This window comes from Electrophorus electricus, chromosome 7, assembly GCF_013358815.1.
Source record: "Electrophorus electricus isolate fEleEle1 chromosome 7, fEleEle1.pri, whole genome shotgun sequence".
Classification (NCBI taxonomy): domain Eukaryota; kingdom Metazoa; phylum Chordata; class Actinopteri; order Gymnotiformes; family Gymnotidae; genus Electrophorus; species Electrophorus electricus.
The window spans coordinates 13,286,576-13,308,694 of record NC_049541.1 but is presented as its reverse complement, the minus strand read 5'-3'; the positions used below and the strand labels follow the sequence as shown (position 1 = coordinate 13,308,694).

Sequence of the window (22,119 nt, the reverse complement as noted above, 5' to 3'; positions counted from 1 at the left end):
TGATGCACAGTAATAATCCAAACCTCTACCCGTCTCTAACCTGCAGAAAAGGCTTAGGCTGAGAATAATTCTTTCCTTTTCAGTGAAGGGACCAAAGATAATATTCCTGTTTTTGTAAGGTGGAACTTGGATGTGAAATTAATAATAGCACTTTTCACAAATATCTGGTTGTAATTCTTTTGGCACACCAGAATACATCTCACGCTCAAATTTATTTTTAAAAATTCGGTGATATAAACGTGATTATACACCCGAATTAGCTGTATTAACAGATAACAAAAACTAATCGGTACAATTACTATCAGTGCGCAGGTAACTATTAGCCTGAAAATGGTGTGCGTGAGAATTTCAAGATAAAAGCCGAATAATCAACACCAATTCCTTTTCTTTGTTTTAACTTCCCTGACCTGTATTTAATAATCAAAAATAAATAAATAAATAAATAAATAAATAAATAAATAAATAAAATAATAATAATTTACTACAATTGCTACCTGTAGATGGCGTATTTTGTCCACGGGTGTCTTGTAAACATGCGCGTCAGTTGTCCGCCTGCCCCGATGAAGAGACCCCACCTCCCCCCAGGCGAAGGTTAATGGTGATTGGCTAATGAACCTGACGTACGTCAGCGACGCTCCTTGCCCCACAATGCAGCGGGCGATGTCTGAGGAAAGATGGCGGAGGGAGGAGCGGCCGATCTGGAGACTCAGAGAGGAGAGGTTGCTGCGCTGGTGAAAACGCAGCTGCGGAAAGGAGAGACTTGGTGAGGGCTGACCAGCAAACGTTCTCAGAGCTGCCGGGCCTGCCGGCTGGCTGTGTCGTCTGTTGTCAAACGCGAGGTTATCTGAAAATTAGCGGCGCAGGCCGTGTTGACAGCGCGCTCGGCGTAACGGTTATCCAGCTGGCCTGTCCGTCTGACACCGACCGCTCGAATTTTGTTGGCGTTTTCCTCTGTAAATTACACCCAGTGAAACCGTAGTTACGATATTCTATCAGAGTCACAGGTTGTCCTCGTAGCCGAGTCAAAACGCGTGAACTGGTTCACCTAAAGGCTTGGCGCTGGTTCCAAGTAGCTGGCTAGCGTTGCGTCTGTCAGGGCGGAGACGAGAGAGGCACCTGTCATGTAGACTTTCAGCCTCCCAGAGCAAGCCTAAACTTGTTAGGTTACTAGAGAATCCACTATAGTTAGGGAGTGTTTTGATGTTACTTCAGTTGTCTTGTATGCGTTATTTGTAGGCAGGTTAAAACTTCTGTAAGATCTCTAGAATTACGAGGATCGATACTTATTTCCTTTAATTCTGTACTGAGTTAATAACTAGTCTTACGCTGTTCCATGAGTTAGCAGAAAAAGAAAACAAACTCACTCTTAAGCCACTAGCCCTATTTCCTTCAAGAGTCGATTAGATAACATTTGGATTATGCTGCTGTTTACAATCACCGAGTAAAAGAAGGAGCACATGTTGTAGGCTGTAGCACAGTCGTCACTGATAATAAAGACCTTCTCAGAGAAAGGTCAGGGTCGTTTTGTGTTGTACCTGCCTCTGCATGAACCCTGGAGTTAAGATCAAGTGTCCATGAAAGTTTGTCTTTAAGTGAACCAATCAAATGTTCCATCTTGATGATGTTTCACAGGTACTTAATAGACAGTCATTGGTTCAAACAGTGGAAAAAATATGTGGGCTTTGATAGCTGGGATAAGTACCAGATGGGAGATCAGAACGTCTACCCTGGACCAGTGGACAATGCGGGCCTCCTTAAAGGTTAGCTGCTGCTTAAATACTGTGATGTGAGTTAATATTCTGGCTGGAAGCATACTGCTTAAACCATAATTGGCTTGAAGAATTACCCAATAATGCTAAAAGAAAGTATTGTATTTACAGTAAAAACTCAGATTTACAGGACTGAAGTCAATAAAAATTGAATAAAATTAATGGATAAATGTAATAATTTCATTGTTTTTTTCATAATGTTGTGAAATAAGGTTATTCATAATCATTTCTGCTCTAATTCACAATGAGTATTTATTTGTTTTTTTAAGACAGTGATGTGCTTGCCATTAAGGAGCACCTTATTGATGAATTGGACTACATCCTTGTGCCCACTGACGGTTGGAATAAGTTAGTGAGTTGGTATGGGCTGACCGAGGGCCAGGAGCCAATCGCCCGAAAGGTATTTCTCTTTCAGTCTAAGTATGTGTAGAGGTCTATGTTTTTGATTGATAATGAGAATCCTAAAGTTAGTATGGTTATGGTGTGTTTTACTTGTTAAACAGCAGGTAAGTTGAAAGATTGATTGGCATCCTTTACATTTTGAAAGGGCATATTTAGAAAAGACTGGTGATGGTCTACTTTTGTTCATTTTACATGTGAATGTATATGCATTGTTAGATGACATGATGCTGGTAGATTGAATTTACATGATTTGAAACAAAAATCAACAAACAAACAAACAAATAAATAAATAAGCTTATTTATTTATGCCATAAAACCTTTTTTTTCCTCTGTGCCTTCATTATAAAAACCTCATTATAAAGAAAAAATTGCTCAGTTGAGTTCCATAACACAAGTCAAGTTTATTCAAATTTTGCTTTATATTTATATATAAAACTTTGTGTTGGCATAGTTCTACAGCAAAGGGTTATGCTGCTTTAAAATTGAAGGTTTTTTTTTGGCATTTCCTTAATATTTTTCATTTAAAAATAAATAAGGCATGGCCCCTTTAAAATACACCTAGAGATTTCCTCTGTGCCTTTCTATATGTTGACACCATCGCAGCCATTTAGGCCTTTCTCACTTCCGATACTGCTTGTTCAAATTTACTCAGTCATGGCATCATGGCTGCTTCTGGGGTTTCTCTTTACCCGATCGATCCTCCCCTTTTGCCATGTATGTCGCAGGGGGTGTCAAGTGGCTCGTGCGTTTCTATTTTCAGAGGGACTCTGGGTGACTGAAAGGCTACATGGAGCGGTCTGCTAGGCACAGCTTGCAAGAGGTTCCTTCTTTTTCTCACTTTTGGGGCTCCCGGTTCTGAATGGAAGTCGATTGGAATATAACGTGTTTATTGGGTCTTGATGTGGCCTAGAATCTGATTCTAGGCGCCTGTTTTGGGGTGTCCTTGTATTCAATGAAGAGGAATGTTGGTTGAGGTCAGAAAGTGAGGGAAAAGGAGTTAGACAGAGGGGAAGACAGGCAGACAGACAGTGAGAAAAAGCGAGAAAACACCAAGGCAAGAGCAAAAGTTGCAGTCATGACTAATGTAGGACAGTTTTGCTCATTTAAGAGTTTTAGCAGTCACAATAATACTTCATGCACTTTGGCTCAGTCGAAGTGACTGTGGAGGGTTTGAACCAAGACTCTGGGGCAGTTTGTTCTTATGGTTTGCTGGGCCATCAGTGGAGGGGCTGCGTGAAATAAATAGGATTGGACCCTCCAGCTGTCTCTGTGCTTGGTTGCTAAATTAAGAGTCTCTTGCTTGTTTTAACGCATTAACTGCCATTATGCAGCACTGAACCCTCATTGCCTTTGCACCTGCTGCTGCTACGGTTATGTTTTGTTTACAGGAGGAAAAAGGTTCAGATTTTTGTAAGGGATCTTTATTTTTATTATAGTCACTACCCATATAAAGGAATTGTTTTCTGAGCAAAGTACCTCTAACAGAATAAAGTAGAGGTGGTCAGTACTGTAGTTTGACAGGTGCATGTTTTTACATTTTCAAATTCAAATATAGCTATTAACAAAATGACAAGCTATTGAATTGTAGTTTTAATTGTTGCCCCTTACATTTTGTGGCCTACTGAACAGTGCTAATGCTGCAATGCTGGTGTTGTGAACAGCTTCTTCATAATGAAGCATTTAATGATTCAACCAATCACATGAAAGTTTTCTGTTGCAGCATGACAGTGCTGAGAGGTGCCTGTATGAAATAGAGAGATGCCTGTCTTCTGTATAGCGGTCGGTTATGCCAAGCTGTGTGACCTGCTGTGTGACCAGCATTGGGCCAGTAGTGACTAACCGGCAGAACCCTTTCTCAGCCCCTTTCTCCCCTCTGCTTTGTTCTTCTCAGGTGGTTGAGCAGGGTATGTTTGTGAAGCACTGTAAAGTGGAGGTCTACCTCACCGAGCTGAAGCTATGTGAAGACAGCAACATGGACAATATCGTCACCAGACGCTTCAGCAAAGCAGACACAATAGGTGTGTTTCCTTCATTAAAACTGCACACGTCCTGGGTGCATATCTGGGGTTTGATAAGACTGCAGCACACGTCTGCTTTAGAGAGATAAGTTACTCCAACTCTCATACAGTCATTATGTCTTGCGGGTTGTCTCGCATGGTCTAAAAAAACACGAGAGCCATGCTTGTTTTTGTGATTCTTGTCCATAAATGATTTCACGCACACACATCCACAGCTACGTGTGCACTGTGTTTCCCCCTTCCTCTTGTCCCATTGACTAATTTTCATATAACAAATAGGCAAGGAGACAACGCAGGAGATTTGCACAGACTTTACTTACTTTTTATTGGACTAGTACAGTGCAGCTGCTATCGACTGCTTTTGTTTTGTTAATAACAAGGACACTGCATGCTATATAAACTACATGCTATACAAATATCTGGACTTTGTAGCTGGATTGATAACAAAAATCCTATTGTATTTCATATGTTCAGGAACATCAAATATCAGCATGTAGTCGCTATGTAATGTTCATAAGAAATTGCATGAAAACTGTCAGATGTGGATAGTACTCTCATGTGTTTTCAGCACAGCAGTCTCGATTTTGCATAGTTCCCCAATTATCAGTTGTCTTATATTGATAGCATAGGTCGTTTTAACTTTCAGTGCTCAGATTGCTCAGTTATTGCTTGAGTATTTTAGTTTATATGTTCCTGACCTCCCTGTGGTTTAAAAATAAATAAATTAAGACTGAAAGGAACGCTAACCTGATTCCTTTTTAATGAGGGTTAAAACACAATTGTTTACTTTTAACTCAGTGATTTATTAAATGACAATCTCGTGATTATAAGGATTAAAAAGACACCAAAAGCTGCAAAACTAGGCATACAGGCTCGGCCCACTGATCCTTCCAGTGGACCCAGACTGGGGCAATGCAAGGCGCTGCAGTATATAATATCAAAGCAAGGTCTGATGTGAGATTTGTCCCTCCCAGACACCATTGAGAAGGAGATGCGCAAACTGTTCAACATTCCTGATGAGAAGGAGACCAGACTGTGGAACAAATACATGAGCAACACGTTTGAGTCTTTGAACAAGCCGGACAGCACCATTCAGGATGCTGGGCTCTACCAGGGGCAGGTAGGAAAATGTGGCTAGTTCAGATGCTACAGGCCAATGGTGCTTACAAGTAGTATCACGCTATTATTGCTGTCACTTATATTGTGACTCCAGAGTTTTTCACTCAGAAAGCCAATATTGCACTAGAGTGGACTTTGGGAACTTAGCTCAGATACCACCACACTGTTCAAGGGTCGACTTGCTCCAAAGATCTGGGATATTGATATGAACACAGATATAAAAGTCAGTTTCTAAATTTAAGTCTGTAGGCTTTTTTGATTGCTGATTTTTTTTCTTTGTAGGTTCTAGTTATAGAGCAGAAGAATGAGGATGGAACATGGCCTCGAGGTTCCTCCACACTGAAGTAAGTGATTAGTGAGATGTTCTCTTCTGCTCTTCACCATCATAGGCGGATAGAGTGGACGGACGTGTTTGTTCTACACCCTTGTTCTGTATGGGTGATTGCTTAGCAGTAGTGAAAGGTAAAGTTCCATTCACAGTGGTAGAAGTAGCCCATCATTTGTATATTGGTTAATGAATATTGTTTAGAAACTGGGCTCAAAAACCCTCTTACAGCCATTGCAGCACTTGGCTGATTTTGTTATCTTGCTTCTTACACTCAGTACTTTCTGTTCAAATTCTTGTTTGTCATATACTTCTACATATTTGCTATGCCCGATGTATACTTTGCCTCTTTTGCTGCCATAACCCATAACATTTTTCCTTTTTAAATCAATCAGAGTAATAACACTTACTTCGATTTTTAAGGCTAATAAAGGCTTTAATTTCTTCTAACGCATGGTATTCTTATCTTTTGAAGGTCATCTGGTACTTCCAATCTCTCTGCTTTACCAAAGATCTCCCCTTCATCTCTCACAAACAATCATAGCAGCAGCTTCAGCAGCAGGAAGTAAGCGCCAAAATGGGCGTGGCTCAGTGGGAGGGGCATTAATGGGTCTAGTATAACCCAAACAACAGCATGGGTCTGTGTTTGTTTATACTCTCAACAGCCGTCCTAGTGCACCAAATAGCCTCCTTTCCTTTGTCCTCTCTGAAGCAGCACTGAATTGCTGTGTCAACACCAGGATTCTTGTAAAATGTTAACAAGAGGGCTGTTTTTTAGGTTCTCAGCTATTTTGCTGCTTGCATACTTCAAAGTGCACAAGGGATAAGAGGAAGAAAAGATTTTGGAGTATTGGGATGGAGTCTCTGTGTGGTCTACTGCCCATCTTGAGGACTGTCTGTGTGTGTGCTGGTTTCTGCTGCTGTGTTGCTCCGTTTAATCCAAAATGAGCCAAGTGGAGCACCAGGATTGTTGATAGGACCATCTAATGCCAGGGTTCCCAGCATCAGCACAGATGCCCTCTGTAGAAAGGCAATTTCAAGGATTTTATATGTGTTATGAAATAGTCAACATGAATTTAAGTCCTTAAAAATCCTTCTTACAGTCCATATAAAATGTGTCGTTTTTTACTGGGGGCCAGATAGGAAAAAAACAATATAGGCTAGTCTAGGCTGGCAGAGTACGTGTAATAATCTGTTAGTTAATAAGGTTATGAAATAAGTGCCATCTAAAAACCAGTATTACTGCCTTTTGTTTTAGAAGACTGGCCTGAAAGTATGGTTTGAGGCACTTCCTGGTATGCATGAATAAATAAAATTTTCCTAATATATCAACACTTTTAATGTTATAGTTTTTACAAGGTGGATTCACTTGGTGAACCAAATAGAACTGTTTCTTGCCTGTGTTAAATGGGCCAAATGTTTTATAATTATTAATTGTGTTTCTAAAACCTCTCGCAGGCTGTTTCAGTATTTTGTGCAGTCCACAGCTTTTAAAGCAGGAAACAGCCAGGCTATGCCATGATTGGAGGAGATGTATCTGTGCCTTAATACTTGGTCATACGGCACAAAAGATGACTCTCAAATGAGCATGTCTGATATGGATAATGTTGCTGGAAATATTGGCCAAGGTAGCGCTGAGCGAATAGAGGGATCATAAGCATTGTTATTTCTTTTGGTTTGAACACTGGTGGTGGGTCTTTCTGAATGCAAGTTAACTGTAGTTAATTGAAGCTTTCCTGTGACTAAATGATGCTTGAACACCTACACAGGTTTACATTGTTTCACTTTTGTCGTTTAGCACAAATGTTCCGTAATGGGCTATAGATGGTCAATAAATCACAATCAATGTCAGGCTGTCTCAAGCTGCCCAAAACCCTCTAAGTACTCTGGCTTTATTTTATTGTCCTTTAAGACACTTGCCAGTGTTACCATCTGTTGTAGCTATGTAAGAACAGTGATGTAGGTGTAAACTATTGATGGTTTCAAAGTTTAAACCACACATCTGTGATATGCCCTGTTTAAATTATTTTATCTTTGTTGAACTTGCTTGTTTCCTGTGCATTTTCTTTAGTTGAGAATTTCATTTTTATGGCATCCATGTGCTGTTTTGTTATTTATTTAAAAAATGGCTGCCCCTGGATCCTAGAAGGCAGAAAGAAATGCCCATATTGATCATCTGTGAGAATTAGCAACCCCAATCAGCACCTCAGCGAATGTGGACATAAGATCAGCACACACGCGGGCCCTCAGAGCTGGGCTGCGAGAGCGCTAGCATAGATTTTAGTTTTGTAGTGTCGCGTAGTTCACTAGTTTGTTTGTGTTTGTCCACTCTCCTGCTGTCTTGCATGCTAACACAGGCCAAGCCCTCAGTAGCAGATAACATCAGCATTTAAGTGTACCAATACCGGGGTGTTCTTTTTCCACTTTTCACCTTGGTTTTCATTTTCATTGCATGCTCTTGAGAGTTTCTCCATCCCTACCATTAAGTTGCGTTCTGGTACGACTACTCTGTAGAATATTTTGCTGAAACATATAATACCTTTATGCTTTGGATGAAGTGTTCTTATTATGATAAGGGAGACACTGTTGTCCCAGACCTTGGGTGGCATCGTGTGAATTAAACTAGCGTCCGGTACATAATTTCCCATTGATACAGTGATGTAAGGGCTTTTCATGGCAGATGAAGGTAATCGGAGACTGTTAGGCCCTCGGTATTTTTTGCGTCCTTCACTTTCTTTCTCTTTCTCTCTCTTCTCCTTTTTGTCTCTTCTCAGTTTCTACCCATCATTCTCTCTCTCCTTGTCTCTCCCTCTCTCCTCCATTTTTCTCTTTTTTTTCCCTTCTGGCTTTTCCACTCCATCTCTCTCTCTCTCTCTCTCTCTGTCCACTATGTAGCTCTGCATACTCTGCAGTCTTTGTGACCTTCACACTGTAGGGAGGAATTGCTCCCTTGGTTTTTTTTCCCCTTCATGCTAGATGTGCTCTGATACAGGAAGCTAAGACTGCTCCGAAATGCTTAGTCACAATACAGCTTCTCTACTGAGTCTCTGGCATGCTGCACACTCAGTTAGTGGAGCAAGAGGATGTTCTCTCTCCCACTCTCGTTCTTCCCTGCTTCTCTCCATCTCCCCTTCCCTGCCTGTACCAACGACTCCTGAAGCTGCCGTACTAGCTTTCTGCTGCTGCTGTTGCTATAAATATCCTCTCCTCCCTCCTCCTTCCTCCCTCCCCCCTTCTCCCCTTCTCTCTCTCTCTCTCTCTCTCTCTCTCTCCCCTATACTCTCTTCCCTGCTCTTTCTCCCTCTCCCTCCTTCCCTTCCTCTGACTGAGCACTGGGGGCGGGACAATCTAGGATGACACTCCTGGCCCACAGAGCTCCTCTGCTCTGCCAGTGACCAGGGAGCTCGCCTGTCCTGCCCCTGACTGCACGCGGGGTGGGCTCTCTCCGGGCGGCTGAGGGCTGTGCACCGGGCCCCGGGGCATGGCGCCCGGGGCCGGAGATGCTCCTGTGCTGCTGGTGGTGCGCGAGGCCGGAGAGGGTGGAGTTAGAGCGCAGGGTGGAGAGGGTGCTGAGCGCCGAAGCCGCACAGCCTGCTCAGTGGGACACAGGCGTGCATGCTACTCGGAGGTCTGCTGCAAAGCCATGTGCTTCTTAGCTGCTGGATCCTGGGTTGGGGATGGGGGTGGGCGTAGTGGGAAGCTGGGGGGAGCAAGAACGGAGAGGACAGGCTTTATTAGAGCTGTGTCTGGTCGCAGCCGCAGGGCAGGCTTGAACTGCTATATTGTGCTCATGTTTGCTTGTATGGGAGCGTAGTTTTGTAAGACAGGACTGGCTAGGAAATGGGTGAATTACATGTGGTTGTAGGATTTCAGTTCAGGCTTTTTATATGTGGTAGCTTCGTTTTGGACTGTTTGCCATGTGGTATGCCTTCTGTTCGTTTCTATTTCTATAAGATGCTTTTCTTGCTTTAATTTTATTTTCTCTCCCTGTATTCCCCCCCTCCCGCTCCCTTCCTCCCTCCCTCCCTCCCTCCCTCTGTCTCTCCCTCCCTGCCGTTCTTTCACTGCAGTGTAAAAAACTCTAGCTATAGCCTCCCATCCTACCCACCCTATAACAGCTACGAGTACTCGGAACAGAGCAGGCACAGTGAGAAGGCAGGCCTGTGTGGCCTATCCAATCTGGGCAACACCTGCTTCATGAACTCCGCTACACAGGTACGACTTGCCTGCAGCTGCCGTGGAATCAGTAAATTGCGGTCTTTGTGTATGTTTCACCTGTGCATGAATTTTGTTGTTGTTGTTGTTTTTATTTTTTAATGCATGGAAACAGTCAGCATGTGCTGGTCAGAGTTCATAGTGAATTCGTTTTCTAAAAGTGATGTTTTGTTTATTTTTTTACTGGAGTCTGTTGAGGCTTCTCAAACGCTAGCTAGGCAGTTAGGAATTGACGTGTTCACCTCTGTGATGCCTTGCGGGCAGCATACTGATCACTTGTAGTAATTAGGCGGAGAGGCGCTGGGCGTCACTGGCACCCTTGGTGCTTTGTGCTCTATCTGTCCTGCTGGCAGCACTTCAGGTCCCCTCACTCTGGTGTTTGCTCGTGTCCTGCAGTGTTTAAGCAATATTCCCCCGCTCACTGAGTACTACCTGAAGGACAAGTACCAGGCTGAACTGAATGAGGACAACCCTTTAGGAATGAAAGGGGAGATCGCCAAGGCTTACGCTGAGCTCATCAAGCAGCTCTGGTCTGGCAAATACAGTTACGTCACCCCCAGACCTTTTAAGGTAAGGTGTGAACAACTGAGGAGAAATGTATGTAAAATTTTAAATCATATTGGTGTGACTTGTAATTAGCCTATTAAAACTGCTTGGGTCGTTTAATTTTTGTCCTGTTTATTTTCCTTTTTATGCCGCCTGCATTGTTTTTACGGTGAAAGAGAATTAATTGTCAGTTTCTTGCTATATTATTATTATTATTATTATTATTATTATTATTATTATTATTATTTCCTTCTGGAAAACTCGGCCTACAAAAGACTTTTGCCGTCCCTGAACTGACCCCCCCCACCACCCCCCACCCTTCTGCCTGCCTGCATCCCTCCACCACACTGGCCACCACAGACCCAGGTGGGCCGCTTCGCCCCTCAATTCTCAGGCTACCAGCAGCAGGACTCCCACGAGCTTCTGGCCTTCCTGCTGGACGGCCTGCACGAGGACCTGAACCGCATCAGGAAGAAGCCCTACATCCAGCTGAAAGACGCCGCCGGCCGGCCGGACAAGGTAGCCGCCTGCTCCCTCCCTGGGTGCTCGTCACAACTCTGGCATGTGGGGATGGTCAGTGCAAATGACGTCACGCTGCGCTGTATGTGCTCGAAGCTAATTAATTCAGCTTTAAGGTATCGCTGTCTTGCGCACGCATACATGCACACACGCACACACGATTATGTACATGCCATATAAGAATGGGGTGTTTTTTACACATTGTATAAATTGCAAATGCTGTTGTAGTGTGAATACCAGGGTTAGGCAAAATATTGGGCAAAAATTCCAGGATTACATTGGCAATAGTTTGCAGAATATTAAACCACACTAACGAGCTCTTGATGTTGCATGCTTTAAGTCTGGCTTGCTGTATTTTTTAACTAATTTATTTAGATCTGTTGGATTATGTGAATGCTGTGATTCATGGAAACACCCACAGAACTGTCATTGGTATCATTTCATTCTCCTATCGTAGCCTGCTGTGATATCAGTGCTGCAGTAATGACTAACAAACGCAGCCATATGTCCTGGAGATCAGGACTTACCGTGTATGCCTTAGTCCCACCCAAACTGAAGTCGAGCGCTCCACCCCTCAGGTAGTAGCTGAAGAAGCCTGGGAAAACCACATCAAGAGGAATGACTCCATCATCGTGGACATCTTCCACGGCCTCTTCAAGTCCACCCTTGTATGCCCTGTGTGCGCCAAGGTCTCCGTGACCTTTGACCCGTTCTGCTACCTGACGCTCCCGCTTCCCATGAAGAAGGAGCGAACGCTGGAGGTGTACCTAGTGCGGCTGGACCCCATGACCAAGCCCATGCAGGTACGGGGTGCAGCGCGCATGTTCTCCTCAGGGCTCAGCCCCCCCCACAACGTGTATGCGGAGGGTGTTTAAGCTTTGCACGCCTCCCTTACAACAGAGCAAACAAACAACCTGCCTCAGACAGAGATTCTGCCGCCATCCGTTGAAATATCTTGCCACGTGTATGCATTTGTGTTGCAGTATAAGCTGACTGTACCCAAAGTGGGCTACATCTCAGACCTCTGTGCTTCTCTCTCAGCCCTGTCGAGAGTACCTGCCGAGAAGGTAAAACGTCAGAGCCTGTACCTAATCACTTTGTCAGCAGTACACGCAGCTGACACACTAACCTTTTATTTCCTTTTGGTGTTGCATAGATGATTGTCACAGATATCTACAACCATCGGTTCCATAGAATCTTTGCCACCAATGAAAACTTGAGCAGTATAATGGAGAGGGACGATATCTATGTGTGAGTATCGCGAGGGCTTGCGGTGATTCGGTGAGCATTGAGCCTTCTGTGTTTGTTGGCAGTGTTGCTGATAATTTGCCATTTTTAGTAATGATTGTGTGAAGCCCCGCCTCTTGCCACTCTGCACCCGACCCCTCAGGTTCGAGGTAGCGGTGAACCGGCTGGAGGACACGGAGCATGTGGTGATCCCCGTGCACCTCCGGGAGAAGTACAAGCAGTCTGGCTACAACCACACCAGCACGCCGCTCTTTGGCCTGCCCTTCCTCCTCACCGTCCCACGCACGCTCAGTGAGGAGAAGTTCTACAACCTGCTGCTCCTCCGCCTGTGGTACGCGGCCCCCTCCCCTCCCCTCAGACCATGAAAAGTCAACCTTGACCGACGCGTCCTCGTTAGCTTCTGACGCATAAGCAGCGGTGAAAAAGGCCAGCTTGGGGGACACGTTTTGAACGGGTGCTTCTTCTGTGGTGCATTTGCAGTCGCTTCGTGCACTCAGGCCTGGAAGAAGAGGACTCGGAGGAGACGCACTCTTCCAAGCAGCACGCCATCAACGGCAATGCCCCCAATGGTATACTGGAGGAAGGCTCGCCCAGTAAGCATGCAGCTGCAGTGCCGACGTCTCGCTTCCTGGCACTGTGTCCACAAAAATCCCAACAAGCATACCTTCCTTGTCATATAGAGTGGTCTAGGAGCCCTCTAAGCTAAAACTTCCAAAGGGCTTTTTTTAAACAGAGGGACCTATTAAATTAAAAGTGTGATGGATGGGGCTACATAGACAACGGCAGCCCTGATCAGTAGTTTGCTGTTCAGCCTAAATTGCGGTCTATAGCAGGTAGAACATAATGACTGGCAAGGTCGAAAGAGATCCCAGGCCCAAAGTACGTTGCTCAGCTGTTGAGCGTCCTGACAAAGCACCATGTACCACTTAATGCTGATCCACACTGCTTCTTTCTGTGGACATAGGCCCTGTGTTTTGCATTTCCTTGCACATGTACCCTGTGCAAAATCCTTGTAATTTACAGCAGCAGAAAGCTGGAGGCCAAATTGCACTATTATCCCACAAAGTGAAGGTCCTGTAGAGTGGTAGGAACTGCAAGTGAGAGCGCTTTGCATCTTCACCCTTTTCCAATTAACAGCCAAAGCTGTCAATCAGTGCCACTGATGAACGATATGCTATTTGAATGAATAATGAATGCTACCTGTCTGACCTTTTAGGATTTTGAAACATGAATTTGTTTAAAACATGTAAAAGTTTCAAGTGTCACTACTAGCAAAGCATGTGCCAGCCCTGGTGTGTGTTGATGGGACTGGAGTAGAAATTCGTTTTTTTTTTTTGCAGAATTGTGTACAGAATAGTCCCTCCAATTTCAGGTGAAATGGAGACTGACGAGCAGGATGACGAGTCCAGTCAGGACCAGGAACTCCCTTCTGAGAACGACAACAGCCAGTCAGAGGATTCGGTGGGCGGAGACAACGACCTGGAGAACGGGGTTGGCCCAGAGAACTCGACCAAAGGCCAGCAGCTCACAGGCCACAAGAAGCGACTTTTCACATTCCAGTTCAACAACATGGGCAAAACCGACTTGAGCTTCATCAAGGAGGAGCCACGGCAGATCCGATTCGATGAGGGACACCTTCGCCTCAGTGGTACGCCCCGTTTGAGCCGATCCGAGCAGCAATACTGTGCCTCTGTCACTGGGGCATAAGCTTGACCACAGAAATAATGACCACATCCTTTAGATTAGGTGGAAATAAAAAGGAGAAAGGATCTGCTGTTATTTTCTCCATTTATTTGCGCTTGTTTCCTGTGTATTCCAGTGCGTTTGTATCAGTGTTGGGGGTTTTCTTTTGTGTTGTTTTTTTTTTGCACTGCAGTCCATGTTTGTGCCACAGTGACAGGGTTTCTGTGGTCACACATTGGACAGTTGTGTTACATTTCTGCCACCTCTCCACCACAGACAGGTCCTATCTCTCCCTGGACTGGGAGCCAGAGATGAAGAAGAAGTACTTTGATGAAAGTGCAGTGGAAGTAAGGCTGGCAGTAAAAGTCTTTTTGTCTATTGCCTTTGCCTTGAGTGCGTCCACAGAGTTTATTACCTTGCTATTCTTTCTTTTTTCTTGCTCCAGGACTTTGATAAGCATGAGAGCATGGAATACAAACCCCAGAAGAAGGCCTTCTTTAAATTGAAGGACTGCATCGAACTCTTTACTACCAAAGAGAAACTGGGGGCAGAGGACCCTTGGTGAGTTTGGGAAATGCACTTCTAAATGACCCCATTAACCATGAAATTCACTTAGTTTAAAGGGCATTCAGTCATCTAAGAGCAAAAATGTTTGTTATTGGAATAGTCAGTGTTTGTCTTCTCTTTTCTGTTCTGTGTCTGTTTTGCTGAACCAGCATTTAAAGTGAACTGGTTATTTGCACTACAACAGAAGGTGCTTTTTTTTTTTTTTAACAATCGTGGCTCTACAAGACTTCAAATGTGTGTGCTTGGCATGTCTATGCATGTGTACCTTCACCATCCTCAGATGATGGTACACTCAGCCCTCTTTCAGCAATTTTAACTGTTCCATTAGACTTGGGTCACTCACTGGGTAGCTATCATGATGTTTTCAACATCTAAAAAGCATATAGCTTTACATCATTGTGTATTCACTTCTGACTGCATCTAAATACCGGCGTGTGTGTGTGTTGCATGTGTGTGGTTGCAGGTACTGCCCGAGCTGCAAGCAGCACCAGCAGGCCACTAAGAAGCTGGACCTGTGGTCCCTGCCCCCAGTGCTGGTGGTCCACCTTAAGCGCTTCTCCTACAGCCGCTACATGAGGGACAAGCTGGACTCACTTGTGGACTTCCCACTTCGGTAATTGCCTGCTAGTAGCAACACACACACACAAAATTATTAGGCAAGTTGTATTTTTGAGGATTCATTTTATTGTTGAACAGCTACAGTGCTCTCGGTCAGTCCAAAATGTTAGTAAACCTCAAACCTGAATAAGAAAGTGAAAAATGAGGAATATCTGTGTGCATAATTATTGGACCACTAAATGGAAAAACTGACATTTTCCCAGCTCACTTGTTTTTCATTTTTTAAAGTGAGAATAATAAAAACTCAATTCACAAATAAACATTTGACACTTCAAAAAAAAAAAAAAATCAGTGACCAATATAGCCACCCTTCTTTTCAATAACAGTCATAAGCCTTTCATTCATGGAGTCTGTCAGTTTCTTAATGCGCTGACAATCAACTTTTTGTGCAGCAGGTATCAGTCTCCCAGACACTCTTCAGAGAGCAGTACTGTTTTCCTTCACCACAAATCTCCCATTTAAGAAGAGCCCACAAGTTCTCAATAGGGTTTAGGTCCGGAGAGGAAGGGGTCCATGTCATTATTCTTTCATCTTTAAGGCCTTTACTGGCTAGCCACATAGTGGAGTACTTCGGAGTACATAGTGATGTATGAGATGGAGCATTGTCCTGCATAAAAATCATGGTCTTCTTGAAAGATGCAGACTTTTTCCTGTACCACTGCTTGAAGAAAGTGTCTTTTAAAAACTGTCAGTAGGTTTAGGAGTTGGTTTTGAGTCTTCCTTCAACCTGAAAAGGTCCAACTAGCTCATCTTTAAAAATACCAGCCCATAGCAGTACCCCACCTCCATCTTGCTGGCATCTGAGTCGAATTAGAGCTTTCTGCCCGTTACTGATCCAGCCACGGGCCCTTCCATCTGATCCGTCAAGAGTTGCTCTCGTCTCATCAGTTCATAAAACCTTTGAAAAATCTGTCTACAGATATTTCTTGGCCCAGTCTTGACGTTTCACCTTATGTGTCTTGTTCAGTAGTGGTCGGAGTTCAGTTTTCCTTAGCCTACCATGGCCATGTCTCTGAGTACTGAACACCTTGTACTTCTGGGCACTCCAGGTAGGTTGCAGTTCTGGAATATGACGGCACTGCAGGATAACGGGCTCCTGGCCGCTACACGTTTGATTCTTCTCAAATCTTTGGCAGTTCATTTGCTTTTTTTTCCCCCTCAACACGTTTCTTGCCACCCTGTTGACTATTTGCAACAAAATGTTTGATGGTTCTGTGATCACGGCTCAATATCTTAGCAGTTTTAAGAATGCTGCATCCCTCTGAAAGACTTAAAATTTTTGACTTTTCAGTGTCAGTTAAATCTCTTTTTTGGCTCATTTTGCTTAAGGAAAATTAGCTGCCTAATAATTCTGCACACCTTGATATAGGGTGTTTGATCTCCTTAGGCCACACCTTCCCTCATTACACAAATACACATCACCTGATATGTTTAAATCCAATAAGCATTCAAGTTTATACAGTTTGGAGTTGGAAAATATGAATAAAATGATATGGTCAAAATATTCTCTTGCCTAATAATTTTGCACTCTGTGTGTAATATGTAATATATATATATATATATATAAATAAATAAAAATAAATATCTAAAGTGTACAAGTGGCTGTCTGTACATATATATTACGTACATAATAGTAAAGGGGTTTGTTGCTCTCCAGTGATCTGGACATGTCCGAGTTCCTCATTAACCCCAACGCTGGGCCATGCCGCTATGACCTCATTGCTGTGTCCAACCATTACGGAGGAATGGGAGGAGGACACTGTGAGTGTTAAAGCAGGTGCACGTGTACACACAGTCACCAGGAAACACTTTGAATTTCTCACTTATGCATAGCGCACAAATCTGTTGCAATTGTCAGATACCGCCTACGCCAAGAACAAGGATGATGGCAAGTGGTACAACTTTGATGACAGCATCGTGTCTCCAGTCAGCGAGGATCAGATTGTGGTAAGGGATTATTTATTTAGTTAGGTCTTTCTCAAGACTGCCTAGGGGTCTGGCCTAGAAGAGGCAGTTCTGCACGCTGACTGAGTCCCACATCCATGAGGTTTAATTTCAGTGTAGTTAACACTGGCAAGAAAACCATAAGTGATGCCAGGGCCGTTTGGTCATACCCATGCAACTACAGCATTTGTTAGCAAACTAGTTGCTGTCTACTTGCATGAATTTGTTTTCTGCACCTACCTCCAGTCACATTTCAAGCTAATGAACTTTAGATAGCAAGCGGTAAGTGATAGCAGATGCACATTTGTGATGCACATTTTGTACTGCATTTGTTCACAAAGTCACTGACACTTTCAGTCACAGACTGATGCTCTTTGCTAAAGGCTCATTTGCAAGGGATCTCAGTGCATCTGTGCAGTATTATCTATGGATATAGCCGAGTTAGTGCTGCACAAAGAGATTTACTATTGAAGACAGCAATTAACCTTTTCTGATCTGTAAGACACAGGAGACCACTCATATTCCAAGCTTCCTTTCAAAGATTTCCAGGCATTTAGATGTGTATTGTTAACACTTGATGGAGGGATTCTGTGTGTTGTATGGAGCGGTTAAACTAGGTTTGCCTAGTTTTGTTTTGTTTTGTTTTGTTTTGTTTAGATTCAGCTTCCTCAACTGCAGGATTTTCTGACTGTATTAGCATTGCTTGGAGTTATGTTGTCACCTTGTTTTTAGCAGGAATAGGTCACACAAAAACTGTACTCACAATGCTCATTGTTGAGAGTGTGTGTGTGTGTGTGTGTGTGTGTGTGTGTGTGTGTGTGTGTGTGTGTGTGTGTGTGTGTTTGTAGTCCAAAGCAGCATACGTACTGTTCTACCAGCGCCAGGACACGGTTAAGGGCACAGGCTACTTTGCCCTGGACCGCGAGGACCCAGAGGAGCAGGAGAGCACCTCGGCCCATGGAGCCAATGCCCAAAGTGACGAAGATGATGAGGAGGAGGAGGATGAAGAAGACCTAAATGACAATGAGCAGGATGACGACCTCGAGCCCAACAATGACATCACTATGAACACCAACTGAGGTGGCATAAACATTGGAGAGTGGTGAGGGGGTGGAGTGGGGGATGTCAGGGTGTCATCAGAAGCCATATCAGGAGCGTGCAGCCCAGTGAGTACCAGGGCCATCCCCTGCTTTCACCAGTGCCTGCCAGGGCCCAGGGGTGCCAAGGAGTCAGCTAGAACGCCCCGAAACTGAGCAGTCGAGCCCCTGTTTGAACAGCCAACATAGCAGGTTGATCATTTATTTTTTGTCCCCCTCTGATTTTTCACTTTTCCACAAGGGCCCCTCTTTCACACAGTGCAGCCAAATGTAAACTTCTGCAGCACTGCTGTGTAAGCTGATGATTTCAGAGTGGTGGAAAGCCCTGTGTCTGTCTGTCTGTCTGTCTGTGTATGTGTATGTGTGTGTGTGTGTGTGTGTGTGTGTGTGTGTGTGTGTGTGTGTAGAGAACTTGCAAAAGTGGTGTTTAACTTTTATCCTTAAGTTGCCCTGTACATAATCTTTGATGGACAGTAAATCTCTGGGGTTTTAAAGGTATTGAAACTCCATAGACTGTTTTGTTGCACAATCACTCCATGTGTTTTTATAGTTAGTGCCATGTGAACTGCAGAAGTGGTTTATGGCTACCCAGAATCCCCTCTGTTCAGCTGCTTAAAGATCTGCCTTTAAACCAGTGGCATCTACAGGCAGTTTCACTTGCGTCAAAAGAGCACTGATATGTAATTTAAAAACTAGTCAGTTGTGCTGCTGTATGTCTAATTAGGGTTTTTTTTTTCTTTTCTTTTCCCTAGGATAACTTAGGTTTTGCAAATAAAGATATTTAGGCTCCTTGACAGCTACATCAAAAACATAACACCTTGATTAAAGGTGTAACTTAACTTCTATCTCTGCCACTGCTTCTGGAGTAAGCCTCATTCTTCACACCATCACAGAGGCTTTTTATTGAGATTATGAATTTTTGGTGATGAAATAGGTTTCTGTCTCTTGCCTCCATCACCTTGGCCTTAAATCTAATCTCAGACTGTTGCCTTTACTTTGCACAATCACGTCACCGTGTCTGTCTACTTTGCCCCATACATGCTCCAAATGGACACTAACACCTAACACAAATGCGCGCGCGCACACACACAAACTAACACTCACGTGTTTATCACACTTTCTACTTTAGCCCTACAAACACAGAGGAACCACTACTATCTCCTGTCATGAAACATGCTCCAATTCTCACAGATTGGCAGCCGGGAATGTATATGACTGAGGTTTTATTTGCCTGAAATTTGACTGATGCCTTTCATGGGGATGAGTAGCAACTTACTTTTTTCCCCATTCTTTTGCCTTTTTATTTTAGACTGTATGTGTTTTTGGGTTCTGGGGGAGGTGGTTAAATCATTTCATCACTTTTGATGGTAAATACACATAAAGTGGGGTACTGCTGTGTGTGTCTTCTGTCGAGGAGAAGGTGGGCACAAGGATAATCAGACTGGGCGAGGCTGATTGCATAGGGCTTATAAATATTGTATATAAGAGTTCACTCTGTGAGTGCACATTTGATAAATTTATTTATTTATATGTAAGCATTGCAAAACAATGTATTTAAGACCACAGGAAGACTACGGAAGAATATATATTGCAGAAGGCTTCAGTCCAGCAGTCTGGCTGGGCTGTGGGTCTGCTGAAGGATGCTTCGTTGCCTGCTGCTTTTTGTAAAGGTTCGTTCGGGCATCCTTGCATGACGAAGGGGGTTTTGACGTTTGGCTGCACTTGAGTTCACTTGGGTTTACATTTGAAATGTGCATGTGTATTTATATACAGACTTCAATAAAGTTGTGTAAAGCCTTTTGCTGTTGTCCTCCTTTTCTGCATGTTCTGTTAAGGCAATGCCAACCAAGACTATTGCTTTAATGTTTTCTTTTTAAATTACCAGCGGAACAGGTGTAAATTGTGCAAGACACATTTTGGAGACATTACATCCCAGTGCCATAGAATACAAACAGGTGTATATATAGAGTTATGTGAATATTGCAGCTACAGTGCAGAATTAAAGCTGGAGATGCATATTTTCCCATTTACACACTGACCTGTGGACTTGTGGTCTAATAAAGCTGTCACAACTTCAGTAAGCACTATATGACTATTTTCTTTGAAATGTTCCTTTTTTTCAAGCTAAAACTTTGACCCATGGGCTTGGACTATGGTGAAAAAATGTATCATTCACTCTGATTTCACGTTTTATGCTCTTGTATGTACTACAATTGTTGTATGCATAAATTGTCAATATAAGGCTGTTCAGGTAATTTTTAACTACTTGCTAAAATGTATTGCTGTTTGTCATACAGCAGTAAGTCTGTGTATCCTCTTTAAATGGGTGGTGCAGGCAGAGGAGATTTCTGGAGATAAACCCCAGCCTAGAACCTTGTGCCTTTAGAGCTGTGATGTGCCTGTGAGCTGTTTTATTACTCCTCTGTGGGTTCACCTGCATTTTTTACTTCCTCAATGATGCCATCTACTGGTAGAAAATGGTTGCGTGGGCAGTAATTGTAAAGTTGCTGATGTCCTAATTTTATAGTCTGTAGTCGTTGCAACAACAACGTGCCATTATCTGATTAGAAAAGAAATAAACAGTAATTTAGTACTTTTATAAACCGCATGGGCCCTACAGGAAAATTCTAGATCATTATAATGAAGATTGCCAACAAAGCCAAAAAAACCAATGCGTATATAGACTGTTATACTAGACTAGGATGCTGAATTTTAACGTTGTTACTAAGGCCTTAAAGCTAGTAATCGCGACGTCCTCATTCAATGCCCTTCGGGGAGACGGCAAGAACGCCTTAAGGACGCAGGAACAACTTAATTGGACCCCTAACAGCAAATCGCTGCTTGAATATGAAATGAATGTTCCGAGTAAACCAGCTACCGTTTCTAAACAGACCTAGACCTTTTGAAACACTTTGCCTGCACAGCCGGTGGACCTCTATCCGAAACATCCTGCTTGTCTGGAAACCTTGGACGTGTTAACTGATGACTGCTTATGAAACCACGTTTGGCAGCAGAACTTGTTTAAGGCATCTTTTTGGTTTTATTTAATAATGGTGCAACGATTTTTTATTTTTTTTTTCGTTTCCGTACCAGCAAAAATAAATGGCTGATCGATATTAAAAATCGGTGAATCGGGTTTTCGATCGCTACACTCCCCTGCACTCCTGCCCATGGGTCCTGTCTGATCCGTCTCACCAATGAGAGCTGCCTCCACCCTCCACCTGCCTCCGCCCTCCGCCCTCCTCGGCACTTACTCCCGCTGCCCGACGTTCCCGCGAATTTTTTTTTCCGTGACGCGGTTTCGGGCTTCGAGTCGCGTACGGAGCTCTCGGAAGGTGTACTCGGTAGCCTTTAACAGTAAACGTGCTTCCCCCTTAAATTTGCTCCTTCTTTTGCTTCAGATCGTATGACATTATGGACCGATGTTCTGGCACTAAGCCTAATCGGTCCTGCAGTAATGAAGTGATGGGTCTGCACATGGACAGTAAGTGTAATGAAGTTTATCAACGTAACGTCGCTCGTGTCGGTAAATCGCGTAATTTTGCATGCGCTGTGTCTTATTTTCTGGTTCTTAAAAGCGGGCTTTGTATTGTTTTGTGTTGGTTCTGGACCGAGGCGTGACGAAGCCTCCGTAACGTTTTATTAATGTAACGCACGCTGCTGTTTGTCATTTGTAGGCTGTATAACTGTTGCAACTGCTGCATTGTTTCGTGAGATGGCCTGCTTGGCTTTCCCTCGCAGTTGTGCATGGAGGAGCGCGATGTGAAGAGCCACGTCCTGGCTGAGGTAGTGGTTTGTGCTGTTTGTCGGGTCGACACACTGCCCGCTATGGAGATGACTGCGCAAACCACTGCCTTGCTGGAGCTGGTGATGCACCACCGACGAGGAGGCGCGGCGAAGCCTTTGTAGGGGCTGTTCTTTTCAGTTACAATTACTGGATGTTTGATGAAGCTCTTTTTCTTGTAAAATGATGACCGAGTTGCATTAAAAAAGCGTGGATCTTTGGTGTGGCCAGTCCTTTCTTCCTACGCTGTCAGTTCCGTGCGTCT

At 43.7% G+C, this 22,119-nt stretch overlaps 1 protein-coding gene and 1 long non-coding RNA gene across 6 annotated transcripts; both read left to right on the top strand.

The window, feature by feature from the left end:
* The first annotated feature begins 642 nt into the window (after positions 1–642).
* Positions 643–19,869, top strand: LOC113573555 (ubiquitin carboxyl-terminal hydrolase 15). 5 transcript variants are annotated; one of them, XM_027003887.2, is made up of 22 exons: positions 646–763; positions 1,633–1,760; positions 2,039–2,169; positions 4,063–4,189; positions 5,164–5,309; positions 5,591–5,652; positions 6,109–6,198; positions 9,704–9,848; positions 10,245–10,418; positions 10,755–10,913; positions 11,492–11,716; positions 11,897–11,980; positions 12,070–12,164; positions 12,304–12,492; positions 12,642–12,754; positions 13,534–13,809; positions 14,121–14,191; positions 14,290–14,405; positions 14,875–15,024; positions 16,687–16,790; positions 16,888–16,976; positions 17,822–19,869. In XM_027003887.2, exons 1-22 carry the CDS (start codon positions 675–677, stop codon positions 18,050–18,052), a joined length of 2,994 nt encoding a protein of 997 aa, XP_026859688.2. In that variant the 5' UTR covers positions 646–674; the 3' UTR covers positions 18,053–19,869. The 5 variants fall into 5 exon arrangements, 4 of the variants coding, with proteins under 4 accessions (XP_026859688.2, XP_026859689.2, XP_035384331.1 ...); XM_027003888.2 differs by lacking the exon at positions 6,109–6,198 and having other exon boundaries at positions 647–763; XM_035528438.1 differs by lacking the exons at positions 646–763; positions 1,633–1,760; positions 2,039–2,169 and adding an exon at positions 2,939–2,991.
* Positions 19,870–21,344: 1,475 nt separating this feature from the next.
* LOC113573571 lies at positions 21,345–22,074 on the top strand. The gene is made up of 2 exons (XR_003410220.2): positions 21,345–21,554; positions 21,748–22,074. It is a non-coding gene; the product is annotated as an uncharacterized LOC113573571 (long non-coding RNA).
* Positions 22,075–22,119: the final 45 nt, after the last annotated feature.

Bases quoted from the DNA above. Each gene is read 5' to 3' on its own strand.
- LOC113573555 (XM_027003887.2), top strand. From the start codon at position 675: ATGGCGGAGGGAGGAGCGGCCGATCTGGAGACTCAGAGAGGAGAGGTT. The intron at 11,981-12,069 runs GTAAAACGTCAG...GGTGTTGCATAG, and splicing joins CGAGAGTACCTGCCGAGAAG to ATGATTGTCACAGATATCTA. The intron at 14,406-14,874 runs GTGAGTTTGGGA...GTGTGGTTGCAG, and splicing joins CTGGGGGCAGAGGACCCTTG to GTACTGCCCGAGCTGCAAGC.